At 41.3% G+C, this 22,192-nt stretch overlaps 1 protein-coding gene across 3 annotated transcripts in view; it reads right to left on the bottom strand.

Moving 5' to 3' along the window:
• The window catches only part of LOC149143607 (uncharacterized), a 326,985-nt gene that overhangs the window by 19,774 nt on the left and 285,019 nt on the right, over positions 1 to 22,192 (bottom strand). Inside the window, exon 11 of one of the 3 annotated variants that reach the window (XM_089447196.1) lies at positions 12,964 to 13,106. The exons of 1 other annotated variant lie outside the window; for it this stretch is intronic. In XM_089447196.1, coding sequence (XP_089303322.1) covers positions 13,082 to 13,106 — 25 coding nt within the window. In that variant the 3' untranslated portion in view covers positions 12,964 to 13,081. Of the gene's footprint in view, positions 1 to 12,963; positions 13,107 to 22,192 lie in introns of those variants that run through there. One more of the 3 variants, XM_089447197.1, reaches the window with a different exon arrangement.

Consider the following 22,192-nt stretch of genomic DNA (forward strand, 5'->3'; position numbering starts at 1 on the left):
AGTAAAATTTATTTTAATGTTTACTGAAGGTTTTTATAAATAACTTATTGTGGAAGATAAGTATGAGAAATAAATCTGTTACTGCAGTAGAATTTCATGTTAGAAATTTTCACATGGTATCATAACAGAGATCGGGCAACAACAATAGAGAATTTGCTATGAGTCAGAAGCACAATGCTAGGCAACAACTCAGAAGGACTCACGCAGTTCTCCAGGGAAAGAAGAAAGCAGAAGAACATGGATCACAATTATTCTATGTTAGCTCTCAGATTGGAAGAAGAAGTCGCTTGCTTAGCAAGTTCTGCCTCCTCTGAGGTTTGGTATATTGATAGTGGAGCTTTTGCGCCCATGATAGGAATACGATAATGTTTTTTCGAATTATCAGAAAGAACAAATGAACTTCCAAATCACCATGGGAAATAAGGAAAAATGCACCCTTGTATGAAGAGGTATTGTAGTCTTTCAAACAGAAACAGGGGATCAGCTTCGAGCAACCAATGTGCTGCATGTGCGAGGACTAGGGATGAACTTACTCTCTATATCTTAGCTACAAAACAAGGGCTATGATGTTTTCTTCATTGGGAATAAGGTATATGTCAAACACCCAAGTTGGAAAAAGAAGGCTGAAATTAGAGTCAGAAGTAACAGGTTGTATAAGTTACAACTAGAATCTCCAATGGCACTGATAGGCAGTAGTGGGGAAAAATATTTGAATGAACTATGGCACAGGAGGGTGGGACACTTACACCATGGGGCTCTAAGAATTCTCGAAAGAATAGTCACATGAGTTCCAAAGTTAAGTACCAAACGAGATGATGTATGAGACGGTGCGCACTAGGCAAGTACACCAAAGCGACTTATTCCAAGATTAACAATAGGGCTAAGAGTGTTCTGGGATTGATACACTCAGATATCTATGGACCCATGTCTACAAAAGCTCTTAGTGGTGTCGAATAATTTGTCACCTTCATTGATGACCATTCCAAAAAGACTTGGATCTACTTTCTAAAAACCAAGGAAGAGGTTTTTGGTCGATTCAAAGAGTTCAAGGCTCTAGTTGAGAATCTGACAAGAAAGAGGATAAAAGTGTTGCGCTCAAACAATGGTGGAGAATACATTGACAAGGACTTCACTGATTTTTGTGCAAGGGAAGGCATCAGAAGAGAATGGAGTAGTAGAAAAGAAGAATAGGACTATTGTTGAAGCAGCCATGGCGATGTTGGATGATCAGGATATGCCCAAATTCCTATGGGCAGAAGCATGCAGCACGACAGTTTATGTCTAGAACAAGACTCCTCACAAGGCATTAGGTAAGATTACTCTGGAGAGTTTCTTCACTGGTAATAAGCCTGAGGTGAGTCATTTCAAGATATTTGGGAGTTTGGCACACTGCCATATACCCAAAGAAAAGAGGCAGAAATTGGATTATAATTCGACAGGATGTAAAGTTCATGGAGGACAGAGCTTTCAGGAAATCCCGAGAAATTTCTTCCGAAGAGCAGTCAAAGGATGATCCATTGGTCCAGCCACATCGAACAGCAGAAACTAGCACCACTATTTCTCCTAAAGACAAAATTCCAAAGGTATCACAACAGGTGGAGTCTCAAGAAGAGGAAGAGCAGATAGATATACCCACTACCAGTGGAAGAATGAGCCGAGAACTTCAACAGATACTATGAGATGCAGAGGATTTCATTGGTGTACCCAAGAATGAGAAAAGGTAGCGTAGACAGCGAAACAAATACCAAGCCTTGGTGGCTCAGGTTGGAGAACCCTCTAATTTTCATGAGGTCGTTCAACATCAAGTATGGGTAGATGCTATGGTGAAGGAATACAGTTCCATAATGGTCAATGATGTTTGGGAAGTGGTACCTAGACCTCAGGACATGTTAGTTGTAGGTTCGAGATGGATCTACAAAGTCAAATACGCTGCAGATGGCAATGTGGAAAAATACAAAGCCAGATTTGTGGCTAAGGGGTATGCTCAGAAGGAAGGGATAGACTACGAAGAAACCTTCGCCCCAGTAGCCAGATATACTTCTATTAGATCCGTGATATCCCTTGTAGCATAGATAGGGTGGTAGATTCACCAGATGGATGTCAAGACTATGTTCTTGAACGGGGTGATAGAAGAAGAAGTATACATTGAAAAACCAGAGGGTTTTAAGACACATGAGAAGAAATCTCATGTATGTAGGTTGAAGAAAGCCTTGTATGGGCTTAAATAGGTGCTTAGAGCATGGTATGATCGAATTGATGATTACTTGCAGAAGATGGAATTCGTCAAGAATGATGCAGATCCTAACCTCTACTATCTAGTTGTAGAGAATGTGCCTCTAATCCTGGTGTTATATGTGGATGATCTTTTTCTGACAGGCTCATCCAGGTTCATCAAAGATTGCAAGGAAAACCTAGCTACAGAATTCGACATGAAGGATTTGGAACGGATGAATTATTTCCTAGGGTTGGAAGTTTGGCAGCAGAAGAGTGGGATTTTCCTTGGACAAGGAAGATACGCTATAGAGATTTTGAAAAGGTTTAGAATGTAGGACTATAGACCTATGGCTACTCCAATGATTACCAAATGGAAGAAGATCGATGCATCCGAAGATAAAGAAGTCAATCCCACCTTGTACAGTGAACTCATAGGCTCCCTGATGTATCTGATCAATACCAGGCCAGACATTTGTTACGCTTTCAACACCCTCAATCAATTCATGGTTGAACCAAAAAGGGTGCACTGGGCAGCAGCCAAGCATGTTCTCAGATATATACTAGGAATAGTCAAGCATGGACTAAGGTACACCCAAGGCAATGACATCAAGCTAAGTGGGTTCACTGACGCAGATTCGGTTGGAAGTTCAGTAGATCAGAAAAGTACTACTAGGTACTGTTTCAACATTGGATCGGGAATGACCTCCTAGTGTAGTAGGAAACATAAATCCGTAGCTCTAAGCTCAACTGAAACTGAGTATATGGCAACTACCACAGCTTCATGTGAAGCCATATGGCTTAAGAACTTGCTTGTGAATCTATTCAGGAGAAGAATGGAAGCGACAAATATTTTGTGTGATAATCAAAGTTGCATCAAGCTCTCCGAGAATCCAGTTTTTCATGATTGATCGAAGCACATTGACATCTGGTGTCACTTTATCAGAGATTGTGTCCAACGAGGGGCAATACAATTGAGGTACATCCCAATAGGAGAACAGGTGGTAGACATTCTCACCAAGGCCCTAGGAAGAACAAAGTTTGTTTATTTTAGAGAGAAGATGGGGATGGTTAAGAATCTTTTTCAATAGCAGAAGAAGATAGTATAGGGAGTTGCAATGCAGTAGTTAGCAGTGGCAATGCTATGGGCAACATGATGCGGCATATTTAGAGGGACCTGCAACACAGATGTAGCAGTGACAGTTGCAGTGTCATGGGCAGCAGTACAGGTTGTAGCAGTGCAATAGATGAGGGGCAGCAAGCCGAACATCAGTAGCGCAGAGGACCATGTCGTGGATCAGCGTGATGCTTCTATTGGGAAGCATTGCTAGAGCACATTCCTTGCTAAGAGTGTGTTGATTTTGGGTAGCATCAGATGTGATCTAGCTCCGAAATTTTGTGGAGGGGCTAGAATACATGAGATCTCCAAGACCCATAAATTGTTTGGAGAAATTCCACCTAGATGATGAGTTATTAAAATAAATAATATTTTAATGGGGTTCCTAAATCTAAACTTAGGAAAATAAAAATATTAATGGGTATTAATAAAGATATGGGTGAGAAGCTTTTAAGAGACAAGGATCAAGTCTATTTTAATCTTAGTTGTTGATTAAGGACTTAATCTCGGTCGTTGATTCATCAACAGGGAAAGTATAAGAGAATACTTGAGAGTCATTACGAGACACACCGCGCAAATATTCAACAACCTGAGGGAAATCAATTCTCAAGGAGAAGAAGTTCGATTTCAAAGGGAGAGTTCCAGGGTGAAGGAAGAGGAGGGCATCAACATCAGTCAGAGACTGAGGAAGAGGTGACGCAGAGCATCCTAGAGACAATGCATAGGGAAGATCAGAGAAACAGTGTAGCTAGAGACACAGTCCGCACGCAAGCCCCACATAGAAGTGACATAGAGAAGGAAAGAGGGTCTTCGGGGTGTCAGAAATTCTCCGGGTAGAGAAGGAAAATTTTCTCAGGGTTTTCTCTTAGAAGTGTCTCAATATTCTGTAGAATCATTCCTTGTAAAGAGATTGTTGTTGAAGATTAATAAATAAATCCTCATCTGTTGCACTAGTTTTCCCGCTTTGGGTTTTTCTGGGGACAATTGTCCAAAAATAACTGTGTTGATGTGATTGATTCGTGTGCTTGTATATCACTGTTATTTTCTCTATGTTATTATGTGATAACTGCAGTAGAATTTATTTTAATGTTTATTGAAGGGTTTTGTAAATAACTTATTGTGGTAGATAAGTAGGAGAAATAAATCAGTTACTGCAATAGAATTTCGTGTTAGAAACTTTCACATCAAGTTCAAAACCCATGAACCACGTAAGGTATAAATACACTTTAAACACAAGGGACACAAACAGAGTAAGATATTGCAGGTGGCAAGTTGTAGGGAGGAGCCGAGAAGATAGTGTGCAGGGGTGGTGGAGAGATTGGGACAGTGGAATGGAGCATATAAGGAGTCGAGGAGGCCATAACATAGGGGGGAACGTTTTTACATAAAGGAGAATTTCTAACAAAGTCACTACAGAGGGAATTGGGCTTTCATTGTTCTTGAAATTTTCTGCACGGGGGCCAGAGTACCTCGAATTTTAAGTACTTTGGAGTCGGGTGAGATTGTGCCCGATTTGGCAAGGAGGTTTTAATCGTTTGGTCATGGGAGCGGGAGCGGTAGCTATGGAAAATCAGAAACATCTTCAACAATAGAAACCCTAGGTAGGTACTCAACAATCAAATTGATAAATTCTAATATTTTGAGCATTAATTTTGGTTATACCCTGTTAAAACTCCTAATTTAAGGCCTCACATTCTTCCTCTTCGAAACCTAGGGACTTCTTAATTTGTTGTTGTTGCTCAGGAAGTTTTGAAATGTATTTTAAAGGAACAGGTATAGTTATTTTCCTAATGGTACTCTCCAATTCAATGTTGAGTCCAACCTGTTTTCCCTTCTCCTTCTTTTTAATGTTCTCTTTTTTTGAGGGATCCCTTTTAGGGTTGGCCTTTGCTTTGGGATCATTTTTAGAAGGATTCTTAGAGGGGACATCCTTTGGAGGGGCTTTCTTAGGAGGTGATTCGTCTTTGTTGGTTTCCTCAGAGGTTGTGGGGTCCTTATGGTTATCCTTTCGTGAATATTGCACCCCCTTGAATCTCTAACTATTATCAGCATTAAGAATAGGCTCCTCCTTTTCTTCTTGGATTGTAACCTCACTAATGGGAGGATGAGTGTATGAGCCTCCCAACAAAATGTTGAAGACATCAGATTCCACAAGGTTGGCCTGCTCATCTGTATTTTCATCATCGCTCTCATCACTCTCACTTTGCTCATCCTCGAAGGATGAATCTTGCTCCACGACATTGGTTGGAGCCAAAGTGTTTAGGACTTGAGATGAGCTTGGTTTCTCTTCATCACTTTGCTTTTTAGGAAAAGGTTTACCTCTTGGAATGTAACTAGACTTTTGGGCCTTTTCTAATGCAATGATTTTGTTCATAACTACCCTATCCCGTGAGTGGAATTCTTCACTAAGCTTTTCCATCCTTTTAAGGATGGCCAGAAGGGTTTCCTCATGTTGATCCTTAGTCTTTTCCTTCTTGGCTTCGACTTTGGCTTTAGGAATGTCATTGGCATCCATTCTTGAAATATGCAAGTTTTCTTCGACCTCAATTGCTATTTCTTTGGCTTTGGCCAATGTGGAAGGTTTCTTGTCTCTTAATGTATAAGTGAGGTGGCCCCCAACAAATTTTATGAATTTTTCAAGGATGTTAGCATCAGAGGGTTTCAAGTGATCAGGGATATCTCAGACTACCCTATCAAACTTTTGAATGAATTCCCAGATGTCTTCCCTCCCCCTATTTATTTGATAGAACTTTTCAATGTTAAAGGTTCCTTGGGCATTGCATGACCATATTTTCATGAATAGGTCTTCAAAGTCATCAAAATCCTCGATGCATGTTGGGGAGGTACCATTCTCATTCTTGTCCCTCAACTAATAAAGCAAAAAGCATCATGAGCCTATCTTCATCGAAGATCATTCTAGGGGACATGTGCCAATAGAATTCTTCAACAAAGTCACGAACACTCCAAGTAGCATCCCCTTTGAACTTGGGCAACCATCGGTTGTACTTTTCAAGTAATTGTTTGGGATCATCACTCAATTTCAAAGGGACAAAGACACTAACCAAGGGCTTTTCACTCTTGGTCATCTTAGGACGCTCAATGGTAGAACTAGTTACCATCTTTGGGGTAGTATCACTAACCTCCACAAATTCAGAGAGAAGAGCAATCCCAATGGGTGATGGGCTCTTTCCTTCTTTTTTGTAGCAACCCTAGTTTTGGGAGGATTGTTGTCACTTTCAAGCAAACAAGGGGATTTAAGAATGAGTGGAGTCGCCAGAGGAATACTTGAATTGTCATCTATGAATCAATTCCTCAATGATTCACTAGGGAGGCAGACCTGCTTCCTCCTCGAGAACAGCGCCAGAAATGTTAATGTGCAAACTAGCAGGGGTCCTAAAAGGGGATCCTTGAAGGGATACTACTAGGCTAAGGGCAACAAATGGAGCAATAGCCCATTGTCACCATGGCTAAGGCTCCCTGTATCTTTATGGACTTTCATCGATGGCAGGAGACCCATTATGATGAGGATCACTAAATGGATAGACCAATGACAAGGTGAGTGGTGATCCTATAAGCCTATTCACAAAAGAGGCTCAAATATGTAGCTTGCTTGCTTTGGAGGCAAGGTTTAAAGCTCTTAAGGAAGGGCTTAAGGGGAACTTCAAGGTTTAGGTTTAGAGTATGTATCTTATAATGGAGGTTCCTAGACCTTGAAATTCTTGTGAAAGCTTGGATTCTCAGTGATCCTTGAAGAATTACCCTTAATAGTGTATGGGACCACACGAGACCAAGTGGAAACGAGGGTAGGTCAAGGGGGAATGGTTTACCAACCAATGATATGCTTGATCTATTCTGGAGGGAGAAAGGGACCAAAGAAAGAATTTTTAAAGCAAGACAATGTGAGGGTCCTAATGAAGCTTCTAACTTAATGAAACCAAGGGCAAGATTCAACCTCGAGGCTAAGGCTTGAAATATCTCAAAATCCCACTGTTGAAATTTCTTCAAAATTGGAGGCCACCTAGGAGAAGCGTATTAGGGGTCAAGAGATTGAAATATTTTGATGGTTGGTTTAAAAGATAGATGATGCCCTAGGGGACCTAATGGGGCTAGGCCTAGAAAAGGAGATGGAGTAGGATGAAAAGGTTTAAGGTGATCACCTTTAGGTGGACCACTGCATAATCCTTTGGGCAGATTGGAGTCAAGTACAATTATGACTATGGACCTTCGAATTTCTAGGTCAAGGAAGCCTAAAAGTCAAATTCACTTGGCACTAGGGCAGCAACAAAAGCAACTTCAAAGACTTTATACTTCGTTTTGCAAGATAAATTGCAGTAATGAACATCCCTACGAACATTCATTCATTATATATGGCCCATACATGAAGCATTCACTATCTAAAAACAAAATTTCCACAACTTTGCATAAGAGATGCAGCAAATAAGCCCTAGTAAAGCGAAATCTCAGCAACAATGTATGTGACAAAATTAGAAAGAAAGAAGAGCAATAAAATGTACTTACATGTGTAAGAATATATCCAACCATCCAAAAAAATTGCCATCAAGAAGCTCCAAGACATATGAAAATTATCCAAACATCAAAATTCATTCCATGCTCCAAAAATTTGTCTTCCAAGAAGGATAGCAAAAATATCTAAAGTGATACAAGTTCCAAATCCAAGAGATGATGCTAAAATGAATCCTCATCACTTCTATTTGTACATTTCTAATGAACTTGATTTAGCTACTTGGGCCTACATTAGCTCCTAAAATAAAATAATATGCAAAACAACTAACTTTTGGTAACAAACCCACAAAACTAACTCATAAACAAAATAATAAGCCTCTCAACAGGTCGAATGATCAATAATACATGTCGTTGGGCCTTCTAAGAAGCCTGATGAAGTCCATAAGTGCCACAATGATGAATAAAACTCCCAAAAGTAGTGGACAATAGGTTGGCCCCTTGTTCTCCAAATAATAAACATGTGGTGCTCCCAATGGGTGTGAGGGCACACAAGTGACTTCATGGGTCTCCTAGTAGATCGAAGATGCATGTAGACCATTTGTAAGGGATCAGATGATAGCGTAAGTGATGCCACATCAATATACTAGTCTTGGGTCATTTTCCAAGTGCATGGTACAACTATGGGGTCAGTTGGGCATGGTGACTTAGGTGCATATTCCTCGTCCAATAGGTGAATTTCGAGCAATATTTGAAAATCTCTGGGGGTCCATGGAGTGTTGTCTACTATTGTGGAGGCCCATGGCTCTCTACACTCACCCTACATGTTCCAATGTAGCTCTCTGGAGGGTTAGGACCCTATATAGGGAGACCAAATCCAAAATGGAGACAATAAGCAATCCTGCATAAGATCTAATGTGTCCCCTAACCTTCCAGTACAACAAGTCATCAAAGGAAATCGAGTTAAAGAGCTTACAAACCATGGACAACATGTCAGAACTTCGTAATCGTATGCCCTTCCATAGTGGGCTTTGGCATGTGTTCATGTCTCCAAGCTCCAAATGGGGTTAACCAAGTATCCTATTAAGGGGTTTCTATTTTTAAAGAGGATAGTATTTCCAAGGTCCATCCTTCAAAGGGTGGTGGCATGTAATAAAGAGATGAATGGAGTAGGGAATGAAAGGGGTAGCCTTGGGCCACATGTTGGGGTACAAAGGTAGCTAATAAAAGGGAAGCCCACACTTGGGTATATAATGTATAGGAGGGAGAAATCGTGATGCATCAGGTGCCCCGACCTTGATTATTCCACCATTTTTTATGTCTTTTGCCATTTATGATTTTTCTTTGCTTAATTTCTTGGGGCTGAAGGGATAAGAGCATGATGTGTAAGGTATAGAAGTGGATATCCCCTTTAAGTGAGGGTGGTTCATTGCCCAACAAGGGTTGAGACAATCATGGGTTTCTTAATGATAAATGAAGCTCATTTAGGGCCTATAGGACCCAGGGTGATGGCCATGATAATGGGGTAGAGCTCATGTATTGGCTTTTTCCCACGTGCTAAATGTGTTTGTCCCGACCATCTTTTGAATTTTGTGGTACATTTTCCTGTTGAATGTGGCCAATTATGCTTTCACTTTTCTTTTCAGTCGCATCAACCTCTAGGGCATCATTCCAGGCTTGACCCAAGGTGTGGGAAAAGGGAGGGGGAGGCTAACCCTATGTGGACCGAGTGCAAGAATGTTGACCCAGGTGGGAAGAATGATGAATGGGGTGGGAAGAATGATGAATGGGGTTATAATGAATGGAAGGGGAGTGATACATGTGCATGAGGGAGCGGGACCATGCAACTCAAATTAGGGTTTCCCATGTAGTACCATCCCTAAAGCCCAAAGGTCAGTAAAAAAGATCCCACAGGACTAGAGTCCAAGGTTAGCATGCAAAAGAGGTCAAGGGGACAAGAGCACAGACATAGTCCACTGTTTTCGTCAAATACCCCCCCTGCGCCCATTAATCCATACCGAAAAGTATCCATAAGAAGCAAACTACAATATTCAATTACCAAATGACAAGGCATACATTTAGGTTCGAGAAGCCCACCTTCAAACATACGTTCGTGACAGATGCATGAGGGACCACATGGCTAGCTCAAGTGGCGAAAAAATGGCACAACGAGTTAGTTGTTGGCTACAAGGGGTTGTTGGTTGATTGCTGAGAACCATCTTGGAGAAAACAATTATACTAGGGATATCACCCACAAAATGGTGGGCAACAGGGCTCTTGGAACCTTTTCGGGATCAGCAAGGGGGTTAACCAAGCCACCAAGATTCCTTTTAGATTAAGCTCTTATGAATGGTTGAACAAGTGGAGTCACCACCCAAACAAGAAACCAACCTAAATGTCAAGGTGCTAAAAGTGTGAATGAACAAGATGAAATGATTAGTGAGAGGAAGAAAGATAAGGAGATGAAAAGATGAAGAATGATGAAAGATGAAATATTGAGAAGATGTCATTGAGGCACTAAAAATAATATATCCCTAACAACGGTGCCAAAAAATGTTGTCGCTTGGATTGTACAGGTACCGCAACAATGACTCAAGGCGGGGGCTGTCACTTTGACCCCTACCCACTCCATTCTAGTTGTCTCCCAACAACAGCCTTTGGGGGGTAGTCCCCAAGGAAATGTGAAGCTGGAAGGCAAGTTGGAAATCAGCAAGCCCGAAAGACACGATTGAGTGGCCTAGCTACTTGGTTAAATTTAGCAAGATTCAAATATTAAATTAGATTCAGATAGGAGACCAGTGCCTTATGGAGTCAAATTTCTTGCTTATTATAATTTAGGACCAAGTAATCGGATTGACAATCGCTGCTTAGAAATTTCACTAACATATATGAGATGCAAATCCTAAGATCTAGATGAAACACAAAGATATTCTTCACTTTTTAAGTTATATGCCTAATCTAAATGGAACCTCTCTCTTAATTGTTTTGAGACTAGTCTTTAGAGTAGGTTGTGGGATGGAAGCCAAAGGGAAACAAGCAAAGGCTTGATTAACGATACCTCCCCCTGTTATCCAACCACCCAATGCTTTTGGCATTGCAGAGATTGTGGCTCTGACGACTACAAGGTCACTGTGTTATCCACTAGAAAGGTGTTGAATCCCTCAAGCTAGGTGAAAATGGGTGGCCCTAGAAGTCTATCAACCAAGCTTATGCAAATTATTAGTGCAAATAAGCCTAAAAAGCTTATGTAAAGGTTATGAGTGAGCTCTTGATTTAAATTCGCTTAATCTTTAAGAACTTAAAGTTATGATCAATTTTCAATGACAAGAGTATTTATGGAAAGACAATCTTATTACCAAGAGTGTGACAATTATTAAGTGCCAATGTCAAATCCACAAGATGCTTGATTAAGAGAAACTATTCACTTAACAATTTTCCAATGATTATCAACACAAGATGCCACTTACTCAAGATATTTTAATGATGATTATTAACAATTTTATGCCAACAACAATCCTAAGATTATGCTCTTTAGACAATGCCAATATTGCAAGATGTTTAATTAAAATAATGGTTAACAAAACTTCAGATGTCATTTGCTTAAGATAGACAATAAAATTACCAAAGCTTCTTAAGATCATAAAGAGCACAAGATTATTGCCTTAACTTAGAGCAATCATCCAACAATTTCTAACAATTAGATCTTAATTCCCACAATAACTTAAACCATCAACAAGATTAGAATATTTTGATCTTAGATGTGTGAGTGATTTTAGTGCGAAGTTTGATCATATTCTCATAGCTACACAAGACAAACAAAAGCTAGGTTCCAAATAATCAATGTTCAAGAGCACTAATTAAACTTTTAGGACAATAGTGAGTTACTCACTCTAAATCCAAGAAATAAAAAGCATATAAGAAACTAATATGACCAATGAAACATTGAATGACTTGCCAAGTGAGTATGCAAGAGAGCTACCATTCTTATGATGAATTATTAATAGATATATCATATCTAAAAATACTTATTATAACAGTTAGAAAATTATGAAAACAATGAACAATCAATGTGAGAGTTTGTGCCAAATTATGCCCAACAATTTTCAAGTGATAAAACAACTGTGTCGATATGGAATTGTGAGGTTTTAGCCTTGTCAAAGATGTAGTATTCAAAAAATATCAGATCTGATCCACTTTTATGCAGAGATAATAGTCACTAAAAATTGGAGTTTTGTGCCAAAAACTTGATGCCCAAGACGTCTAGATTTTATGACAATATGCTAGATATCATGCCAATCAATTTTATGCCTCTTAATGTGTTCTTTCCAAGTTATAACGGATATGATCTATTTGATTATGCAGAGATATTCCATCCAACAAACATGTAGATCTAGGCCTAATGAATAATCCCCAAGTAGCCAAAAGAAAAATTAAAATTTATCATGAAATTTTTAGTGTCTGGGCCATTTAGATGAGATTTAGGGCACTTAGATCATTGTTATAGAGAATTTATTACAGTTGTAGCAAAACAAATAGGAAATAAGAATTTAGAGAACAAACTGTAGGCCCAAGGCCTTAAAGATGACTCGTCCAATTTGCCCAAAAAAATTCCAATGAAAATGCCACCTGAAAACACAAGATTTGAGCCAATTTCTTCCTACAAAACCCTTCAATATTCAGTCCAGAAATTTCAGAGATGGCGAGAGGGAAAATTAGGGCCAAGAAGGGCTAACATTAGGCCCAATAGGGCTATCGTTGCGCTAGAAGAAGCCTAGAATGCCTAGTGACTCAAGGAAAAGGCCAAATATGCCTGTCGTAAGGGAAAAGAAGCCCACAAGGGGCTATCGTAGGCCCCACAAGGGTTACGACTAGGAAAAAGAGGAGGTTGAGGGCTTGGGCAAGGCCCTAAGGCCTACGACCTAAGGTTTCAGGGCCTAGAAGGCCTACCGCAAGCCCTTAGAGGGTTATGGCTAGGAGAGAAGAGAGGAAAGGGGAGGGAGAGAGAGCGAAGGAGGAGAGGAGGGAGAGTGGATTGGAAGAAGGGAGAGCAGAGGGAGGAGGAGAGGTTGCAAAGGAGGGTCGACGAGGGGGAGCGGAAGGGCTTACAAGGACACGACAAAGGCCAAGAGGGGAGGCCAAGGCCCCTGGGCTTACGGTCATCCCTATGGAGGCTGAAAATGGTTGACGCAGGAGGATTGGAGGAAGATGTTGGGCTTCAAGACCCTAAAATTTTTTCAAAACACTCGCCATAAAATTTAATTCACTTCATATCTTCAATATTGCTCAATTTCACTACAAAATTCCTAGATGGTTGGCCCTGCAAAAAAAAAATGAAATGTTAGATCTTACTCTCAAGGGCCTAGATCCAGCTCTAATCCAACTCTTTCCACTTGATCTCACCTGCACAAATGAAAGTAAAAATACTCAAAACCCCAATATATACAAAAATTTCAAAATTAATTCAAACCCTAGCTGCAAAATCAAGATTAGAGAAATAAAATATTTTACAAGTGTATTACACAAATTATATTTACAAAATATACATGTAAAATGCTGGGGAAAAAAATTACAATTTTATTCATCTTTAGTAGTGGCTAAATGCATTTCGAAAGATAAATAATAAACTAGAACACCATAAAAACAGTTAGAGTCCAAACATAGTCAATCTCTATCCAAAGTTCGTGAAATTGGAGTCCAAGGGCTGGGGAACCTGCAAACACTATATATTTCTGAAGAACAATTGTTAGAACACCCACTGAATCAGATCACCTAAGATAAACCCACAGCTTACCAATAGAATGTTCCTATAACCTACAAAGAAATAACGATCAAAGTATCTATAAAGCATAATATAGGAATGCTCATACCCAACACATACCACAAATCATCGGATAAGAGACACCATAAACTGCACCCCAAAGTCTTTATTATGATTATTCCAACGTTCCCAGCAAGACAGTGATTTACATCAACTTTTCAGAGTTACATAAGCCAAATTAGATGGCTTGAGACACAAATGACTCAATTTATAGATAAATCGTTCAAGTGGAAAAATAACGGCTAGTTGGCTTGATCCTCGTCAAAATAATCTTGGTCGTCGAAAAATATTTGATCATTTTTTAATCTTCACCGTTGAAAATATTTATTTTTGAGAAATTTTCGAATTTCTCATTTAACCCAGTTTTTATTAGCTCAAAATTAATTTCCTCAAAATATTGACTTTGACTTATCCACCAAGGCCCAAGGGTCCAATTTATTTTGAAAATTCCATTATTCCCTTGGTGGGGACATTCAAAAATTAATTTCTTTGATACAAATGAGTTTTTCCACTTGGAGAATTTAATTTCTCTAAGACTCTAAATTTGACTCTAATTGATTAATTTTCTGGCTTAGGACTAATTGAATTTTTGCTAGAAAAAATAACTAATTGACACTTGAGGGGATTAAATATTTTTTTCACCCTCTAATATTTTAGCTATGGTGTCTAAGTATGAGGGACCATGCACTAAAATATTTTTTACATAAGATGATTACATTATCAACCCTCAAATCAGGAACACCCATTCGGTATTGACCCTCAAATTACACACTCAATTTTGTGGCATAACATAATCTAGCAGACCAAGTGATTTGTAATAAAACAATTTAGAGAATTAGCTTAAATTATTCTCAATTTTACATAAGAATCGACTAAAACACTAGGACTCGCCTAAGAGTTTAATGACAAATTCCACTCTAACTTTGGAATGAGGCTGGAGGGAAAAACTTTGTTGATCGTCTGTATTTAGAAACACAGATGAATCAATTAGACGAAAAACCTCGTAGAATGCAATTTTTGCCAAAATAATAGGCTTACCTAGGTTGTTACATACATATATGATTTTACTAGCATCATTTACATTACAAACTGGCAGAATGGGTTTACAATGACTCAATAAACTAATGTCTTGGTGATCTCAATCCTTTGGAGAAATTGGTACATCTACTTCCTCAGAACTTAAAAAAAAATGAGAGTAACATCTGGCTCCATATGGGGACACGTTGTTTTCATAAAGTAATGTGAGAACTCCATAATCCCGCAACCATGAAAACAAAAGTCCATCAAATAGATATTCATTCAAAATCGAAATCATCATGCATAATAAATCAGTTGGAATAGAAAAATTCTACTCTAATAAAAAAATAGAACATTAAATCATAAATGCATGAAATAAAACTAACTAATGACATGAAGTAAAAAGGAATAGGGTTATCCCTGATGGGGATGACCAAGCTATGAAACAAGTGGCGGCGCATTGGAGTGTGGAGCAAGTTGGGTCTCCACGCACAACACGAGTGCCATAAAGGCCCGTTGGGACCTGGTCTAGACTCCCGCGAGCATTACATAATGTGTAGCATAGGTAGGAGGGTGGCCATTTGCAGTTGTTGGGCGATGATGAGAGAGTGTTGGACGAGATAGAGTAGTGGGGTATTGGCATCTTGGCTCAGGTGGTGGCTTGGGGCGACCGTGCAGGATGAGCTTGGGGCAGGCGGATGTGCAGGGGACTAGAACCTGTAATCAATTTGGCCATGGGATCCAGGGGAGAATTGGAGTAGCAGGCGCAACGAGGGATACTGTTCCGGGGTTGGAGAGTGTGGGTGGCATGCATTTGTTTCCCCTTCCTCACTCTAGTTCTATCTCTGGGTAGGGGTTGCTCCTCTGGAGAGGCAGTGTTGTGGAGAATTTGGGTCTTGGTCCAATCCTTGGAGCGACTCGTCCACTTCAGAGACTGGTGACGTGCCCCCTATTCGTTGGTAGATAGTGGAGAGGGATACGAGAATGGCACTAATTGTTTGGCGCTCCCTGACGTCGTTGCGATAAGCAACGTGTTTTTGTATTTGGTTTATATCTGGCTTGTGTGGTGGGTTGCATGGGGAAACCAAATTCGTCCCTGTGATGGTGCAACTAATGGTGGAGGCACAAGCTATATGTCGAGATAGAGAGAACGCGCTTGCCAAGGAGGAGTTGGCCACTGCATGGAAGATCGTTCGCAACAAGGAATGCCTAGCTCGGGCTTGGAGTCGACTGAGAACCACCATTCTGATGTCGATGTAGCCATGTCCCAAGGTCGCTCCCCGGGCCATGTTGAGGCTTCGGCCACCTTGGACTCCATAGCGGCCTAATTGAACAATCTCCATCTGAGTATGGAAACTTTGAGGGAAGAATGAATTGGTGGCCTACATCAACGACCTCCAACACACGCAGAACGAGCTACTGGACTCCATAGACAACCTTCGGCAGTAGCTCCGATGCACAAACAACCACCTTCGTGCTTTGGAGACTCAAGTTGAACACACTGACTACCACATGCATGAGCGGGCTGCATTCTTTGCTGCCCCGCCACCATTTCCACCCAACCCACCCCCGTAATGTGTATTCCTAGAAAATCCTCTTTTTGTACTTCTTTTGTATTGCAAATAACCAACGACATGGGTTGTCTTGGCCTCTTCACAGGGTTAATATTGCTTAGAGCATGACTCATGTCAACTCTTAAGCCTTAAACTCAGCCTTGTGCGGTAGTGATGATGTATTTTGATGATCTGGTGATGATGTATTTTGTTCCTGAAGTTATGATAATATAATGTAGTTCTTTTTACAGGAAAAAAAAAAAGGGAATAGGGTTAGAGATACTATATAAACGATGCCCTATGACATCAAATGTCATCGATGCGGCACAATCCCAGCATCTACTTGTTGACTGGTGGATCCATAAGTTGTTTATCAAATGTCCCTAGTTGAAACTTTACCCTTTGGATGATGAAGAATCTGATCATTATGTTGAATATCTCTATCATACTGAACTCTCTTTCTCTTTTTGCTCTAAAAGTAGGATGGAAGATGCGATGAGAAAAATTGATACAACGGATGGATAACTTATGATTCAAAATGCGGTGGATGACCTTATGGCACAACTTCGTCACCATTCTCCAATCTCTGTGTGATATTCCCACTTGGCAAGGTTGTTAAGTGAAATATCAATTTTGACCAATTTTGTTAATTTTTGGATAGCGACTTAGGAAAAGTGTGTTGAGGGAACCCACTTGCAATTTTGAGGTGAAAGAAGGCTCAAACATAGGGAAAAAAAAGGCAAAATTGATTTGATAGTGGAAGGTGGGAACCACCCCAAAGAGGAATCCGCTCCACTTGGCTAGTATGCTTGCATGGAGGGAAGAAAGAGGGAAAAACAATGGATGGGACCCACATGGGGAAATTAGAGGCCCAAAGACTAAAAAAGGAGCACTCATCATTTGGGCATCTTTGATCATTTGAACATTCACCTTTGACTAACACGCTTAAGGTAACAACCAAGTCTACATGTGTTGTTGAGCACATGAGATTTTCAAGCGAGAATCTCATTCTATCTTCGGTGGACTTCGAGTGTCAGCCCAAGGAGGTGACTTGCACCATTTCTGATTTGACCTTGCCAATTGAATTCGTGGAGTTGTTATAGTAGGTGGGACGCAGGAAAAAGGGAATACATTGCATTTAGAGGAGTTGGTTGTGGAGCTGGGGATTTGTTGGGCTTTTAGGGATAACCTAGGGCCATCATTTGTTGAAGATTCAGAGTGCTTCTAGGGCTCCATTTTGTGGGACACTATTGTGACAATACAATCTTCACTAAGGACTGTGTGGGCCTGTGTAGTGGTACCCTTGTGCCACATGTGGGAGCTTGGAGAGAGAGGAATTGAGGGCTAAGGCTTGTGGGGTATTTCTGGAGGGGAAATTTCTGAATATTGCAGGACCATCTACAGTGATATTTTCAAGTGGGTCGAGATTCCTAGCAACTGGAGGAGTGGGTGGAAATTGGGCTGAACTTCGGAGGTCAACATTTGGCCAAACTCTTTTTGGGTTTTGGTGGGTTATTGGTGGAGAGACCGGGATTAATTTCCCAAAATTTTCTAAGCACCAGAGGAGGTCCTTACAACCAGCAGTGCAGTTTTCTAGGGCCAGCGCAGAGCTTTTGTTAGGAACAGTTCCTAATGGTTGAGTAGTTGATTTCATCACTTAGGTCTTATTAGCTTTCCTTGGGCAAGCCCAGGTGCATACATTCCGATCTCACATTGTACCCATTCTTTATCATAATAAAATGGCTCAATTCTGCGCAAATTTTTTAGTTTCTTTGGGTATTTAATATTGTGTGTAAATTTGTGTGCATGTTTTTTTTATCATTGTTAATTTTCCTTAGGGATTAAAATGGTATCAGAGCTCATAGTCTTGTCTCATCCTGTGGGAGAAGCCATCAGTCTATGACACTAGAGAATAAGCAGAACGTCACTTACAGAAGGAAAACGTATAGAAGCAGAGAAAGATAGCTACAAATTACTCTTGATCTAGTAACAATTGAACTAGAGGTTGAGAGGCCAGACATGGGGGATCATGAGGGAGACAAGATGAGTAAATAATGTTGATTTGAGGTAGCATCGGATGTGCTCTAAGCCTCAAATTTTGCTGGGAGGGCTTGGGCACATGCATTCCAAAGAACCCAGAAATGGTTTTGGGAAATTCCACCCAGTAGTGATTTTGTTAAAATAATTAATATTTTTAATGGGGTTCCTAAGTCTAAACTTAGGAAAATTAAAATATTAATGGGTATTAATCTAATCATAGGTGAAACTTCTAGAAAAAAACACGCATCAAACCAAAATGATCTGAGCCTTTCATTATGATTTAATCTAGGTCGTTGGTTGTCCAACAGGAAAATATAAGAAGGGGCTTGAGGGTCATTTGGAAAACACACAAAGAGATCAAGGAAATCGATTTTCTGAAGTGAGAAGTTCTCAGGAGGAAAAATCGATTGAGGAGATTTCTTGCAGCGAAGGGGCAGTGAGAATCCGAAAGAAGGAATTTCCAGAGAGTGTGAGGCAAAGGGAGAACATAAAGACACCCAGAGGAACGCTGACGCTGGCCCACGTAGAGGCAGCAGAGTTCTTGAGGTGAAGTCGAGTTTCCTGCTAAGGAAAGTCAAAATTCAATTGTTAGAAGTCAGGGTGTGAGTCTGGGAGGCAGAAGGTCGATTTCTCGGTCAACGGAGGAACCAGAGGAGAGGCAGTGTAATAACCAGGAGGGGTGATGCAAAAACTGCCCAGAGTGATGCAGTTCTGCACAAAGGCCACACAGAGGGTGGCGCAAAGCCTCCAAAGCAGTAGGATCATTCACTGATTCTCTAGTGACAGTGTGAGATCATTTTACCAGTCTTTTGTTCAATATTCTCTCTGTATCGGATTACTAGTTGAGCATCCTAGAATTGTACTAAGATTTTCTCCTACATAATAATAAAACCCTCAGCATTGCTGCACCAGTTTTCCCGCATTGGATTTTTCTAGGGACTTTTGTCCAAAAATAAATGTGTCCTATGTGTTTCTATTTTCCTTTCTCAGTTTCTATGTTTTGAAATCATATTTAATTGATGTACGCTACTTCGGTCATTTAATTCAATGTTTCATGAAGAAATGTAAAATATGCTTGTAATGTAATTTACAATCTAGGTGAAGTAGATTCAGTTGGTTGCAGTAGGATTCCTAAGATTGTTAGATCTAGGAATTTTCACAAAGAAGAGGAATTTGCTCAACATCTTTTGAAGGCCATCAATGATTTGTCTAAGGGCATTGATGAACTGAGGCAGCAAAACTGCAGCAACAACAAGGGCAAGGGGATCTAGGGACAAATTCATCTGGGTGAAGGCTCAGGTACTTTGCACCACCATGCAACAAATCCACCCAATGTACCTCTTGTTTCTAGCACACCACCTAGGTCAACCATCCCCACATTTCTAGCATCAAGTGTTGGAGGGCCGCAAGGGCAAAAGAAGATGCCCATGGGGGACTATTTTGTGGAGTATCAGTCCTATAGGCTTGATTTCACAGAGGCCATCACCTTCAGGGACTTTTGTTAGGTTAAGGGAAACAATAGGAATAGGGGTCAGAGTGGAGGAGGCTACTCACATAGCACCGATTTACAGCACACCATGGGGAGGTTATTCTTTCTAACTTTTGATGGATCGCCTAAGAGCTCAACCAGGGCATGGGTTGAGAAGCTATATGTCTATTTCCAGCTCAACCAGATGACAGAGGAGGAGGCCATCAAAATTGCCACACTACACTTAGAGGGTGAAGCCCATCATTGGTGCTTCCATGGGTTGACCACTATGGGATATGCGGGAGTTATGGCCTATGAGGATTTTACTCGGAGGGTACTAAGCGTTTTGAGAGGAGAGACCAGGAGGAGCACTTTAAAGAGATGACACGGCTCAAGCAGACTAGGAATGTTGAGGCCTATATCTTGGAGTTTCTGAGATTGTCAGTGATGGTACCAGATTTATCGGAGGCCAAGAGGGTCTTCATGTTTTTGGAGGGGCTAGCAGAGCCATTGAGGTGCTTGGTGAGGTCCAACAGACCCACCACTTTGTAGGACGCAATTGGTAGAGCCTGGGACTTACAAGATGCTCCGTACAAGGCTAGAGCGCAAATGCCCACTAGGCTTGTATTCCAGCAGAGGAGAAGAGACACCAGACCCCCACCACAGTGAGACATTCAGGGGCGTGGGCAGTTGGATGATGAGGCTAGGAGAGGCCTTCGACAGAGGAAGTTGTGCTTCACTTGCCAAGAGTTGTGGGCACCAAGACATTGGTGTACCAAGGGCAAGGCCCACTTCATAGAGGTATTTTACGATAGCGAGCTGGAGGATGATGTGGAGCAGGAGGTAGATGTGGGAGACGATGGTCCACCTATGGCTAGAGGAGGAGATATACGTCCACCACCCCCAGGGGTGCTCCTTTCTTGCTAGTAGCGGGGGTCATCGCTTCACTTCAAGGAATGTCGAAGTACCTCACTTTGAGCATCAGGGGCATGGTGCAGAGGCAACGTGTTTCAGTACTAGTGGACAGTGGGGTTACCCACAATTTCGTAGATGCCTAGATGGTGGAGAGGAGAGGCATACACACAGAATCCTTTGAGGGATTCTCGGTCTTGGTACCAGGAGACCATACCATGCAGTGCACCAGATATGTCCTTGGGATGACAGTAGTGATGGGGAACAACTCTACGACGAACCACTTCTTTATGATTTATTTTCCTGACACCAATGTAGTGCTTGGTGTGTAGTGGTTGTACTCACTTGGGTGTGTTACCACTGACTGGCAGAAGATGGAGATGGAGTTCATGGGGCCTGACAGGAAGATGGTTTTATTGAGAGGCATGCACTCATACCCTCCACAAATAGTGTCAGCACACAGGATGGAGGTTGATTTGAGGCATGGTGATATAGAGTGGGCAGTGGAGCTGAGGATATCTGATGCAGGGGGTAAGCCTCAACCACCACACCCAGATGTGCAAGCCATTTTAGATAGGTACCCAGCAGTGTTTGGGGACATTTCACCGGGACGACCACATGACAGGGGGTTTGAGCACACGATTGAGTTTGAACCAGGGGTACAGGCAGTGATTACGACCCTGTACCGACATCCCAACGCCTATTAGAATGAGATCGAGAGGGTCATTCATGAGTTGATGGAATTGGGGCATATCAAGCCCAGTTCTATCCCTTTCGCTTCATCATTTGTCCCGGTGAAGAAGAAAGATGGCACGCTAAGGATGTGCAATGATTACCGGACCCTTAATAAGAAGATGCTAAAGAACCAGTATCCCATTCCTCGGATCGACGAGTTGATGGATGAGCTTAGAGGAGCTAAGTACTTCTCTAAGATAGACTTGCATTAGGGATATCACCAGATCAGGGTACGTGAGGAGGACGTCCCTAAGACAACATTTGGTTTCCATTATGGGCATTTTGAGTTTTTGGTGATGCCCTTTAGGCTAACCAATGCACCAACCACATTTCAGTCTTGCATGAACCACGTATTCCGTGGGCAGCTTAGGCATTATGTGCTTGTTTTCTTCGATGAATTTTGATCTACAGTAGGACATGGGAGGAGCACTTGCAGCATCTGGAGGAAGTGCTCCAGATCTTGGAGGGGCAACTGTTATATGCTAAGTTGTCCAAGTGTGAGTTCGAGTTGACAAAGATGCTTTATTTGGGGCACATCATTGGAGAAGATGGCGTAAGGGTGCATGAGGAAAAGATTCGAGCCATCTGGGATTGGCCCGTGCCTCGAAATATGACCGAGTTGAGGGATTTTATGGGCATATGCACTTATTACAAGAAGTTCGTGAAGGGCTTCTCACAGTTGGCAGCTCCCCTCACTGATTTGACCAAGAAGGGGGCCTTTACATCGACCGACAGGGCACAGACAGCCTTTGAGCACCTCAAGGAGGTGATGAGTAGTTGCCCGATCTTGGCACTTCATGATTTCACCTAGTCGTTCACATTGGAGTGTGATGCATCAAGTGAAGGCGTGGGCGCAGTAC

This window comes from Pinus tabuliformis, chromosome X (genome assembly GCF_031772625.1).
Source record: "Pinus tabuliformis cultivar Carrire ecotype Pingquan chromosome X, CPIR1, whole genome shotgun sequence".
Classification (NCBI taxonomy): domain Eukaryota; kingdom Viridiplantae; phylum Streptophyta; class Pinopsida; order Pinales; family Pinaceae; genus Pinus; species Pinus tabuliformis.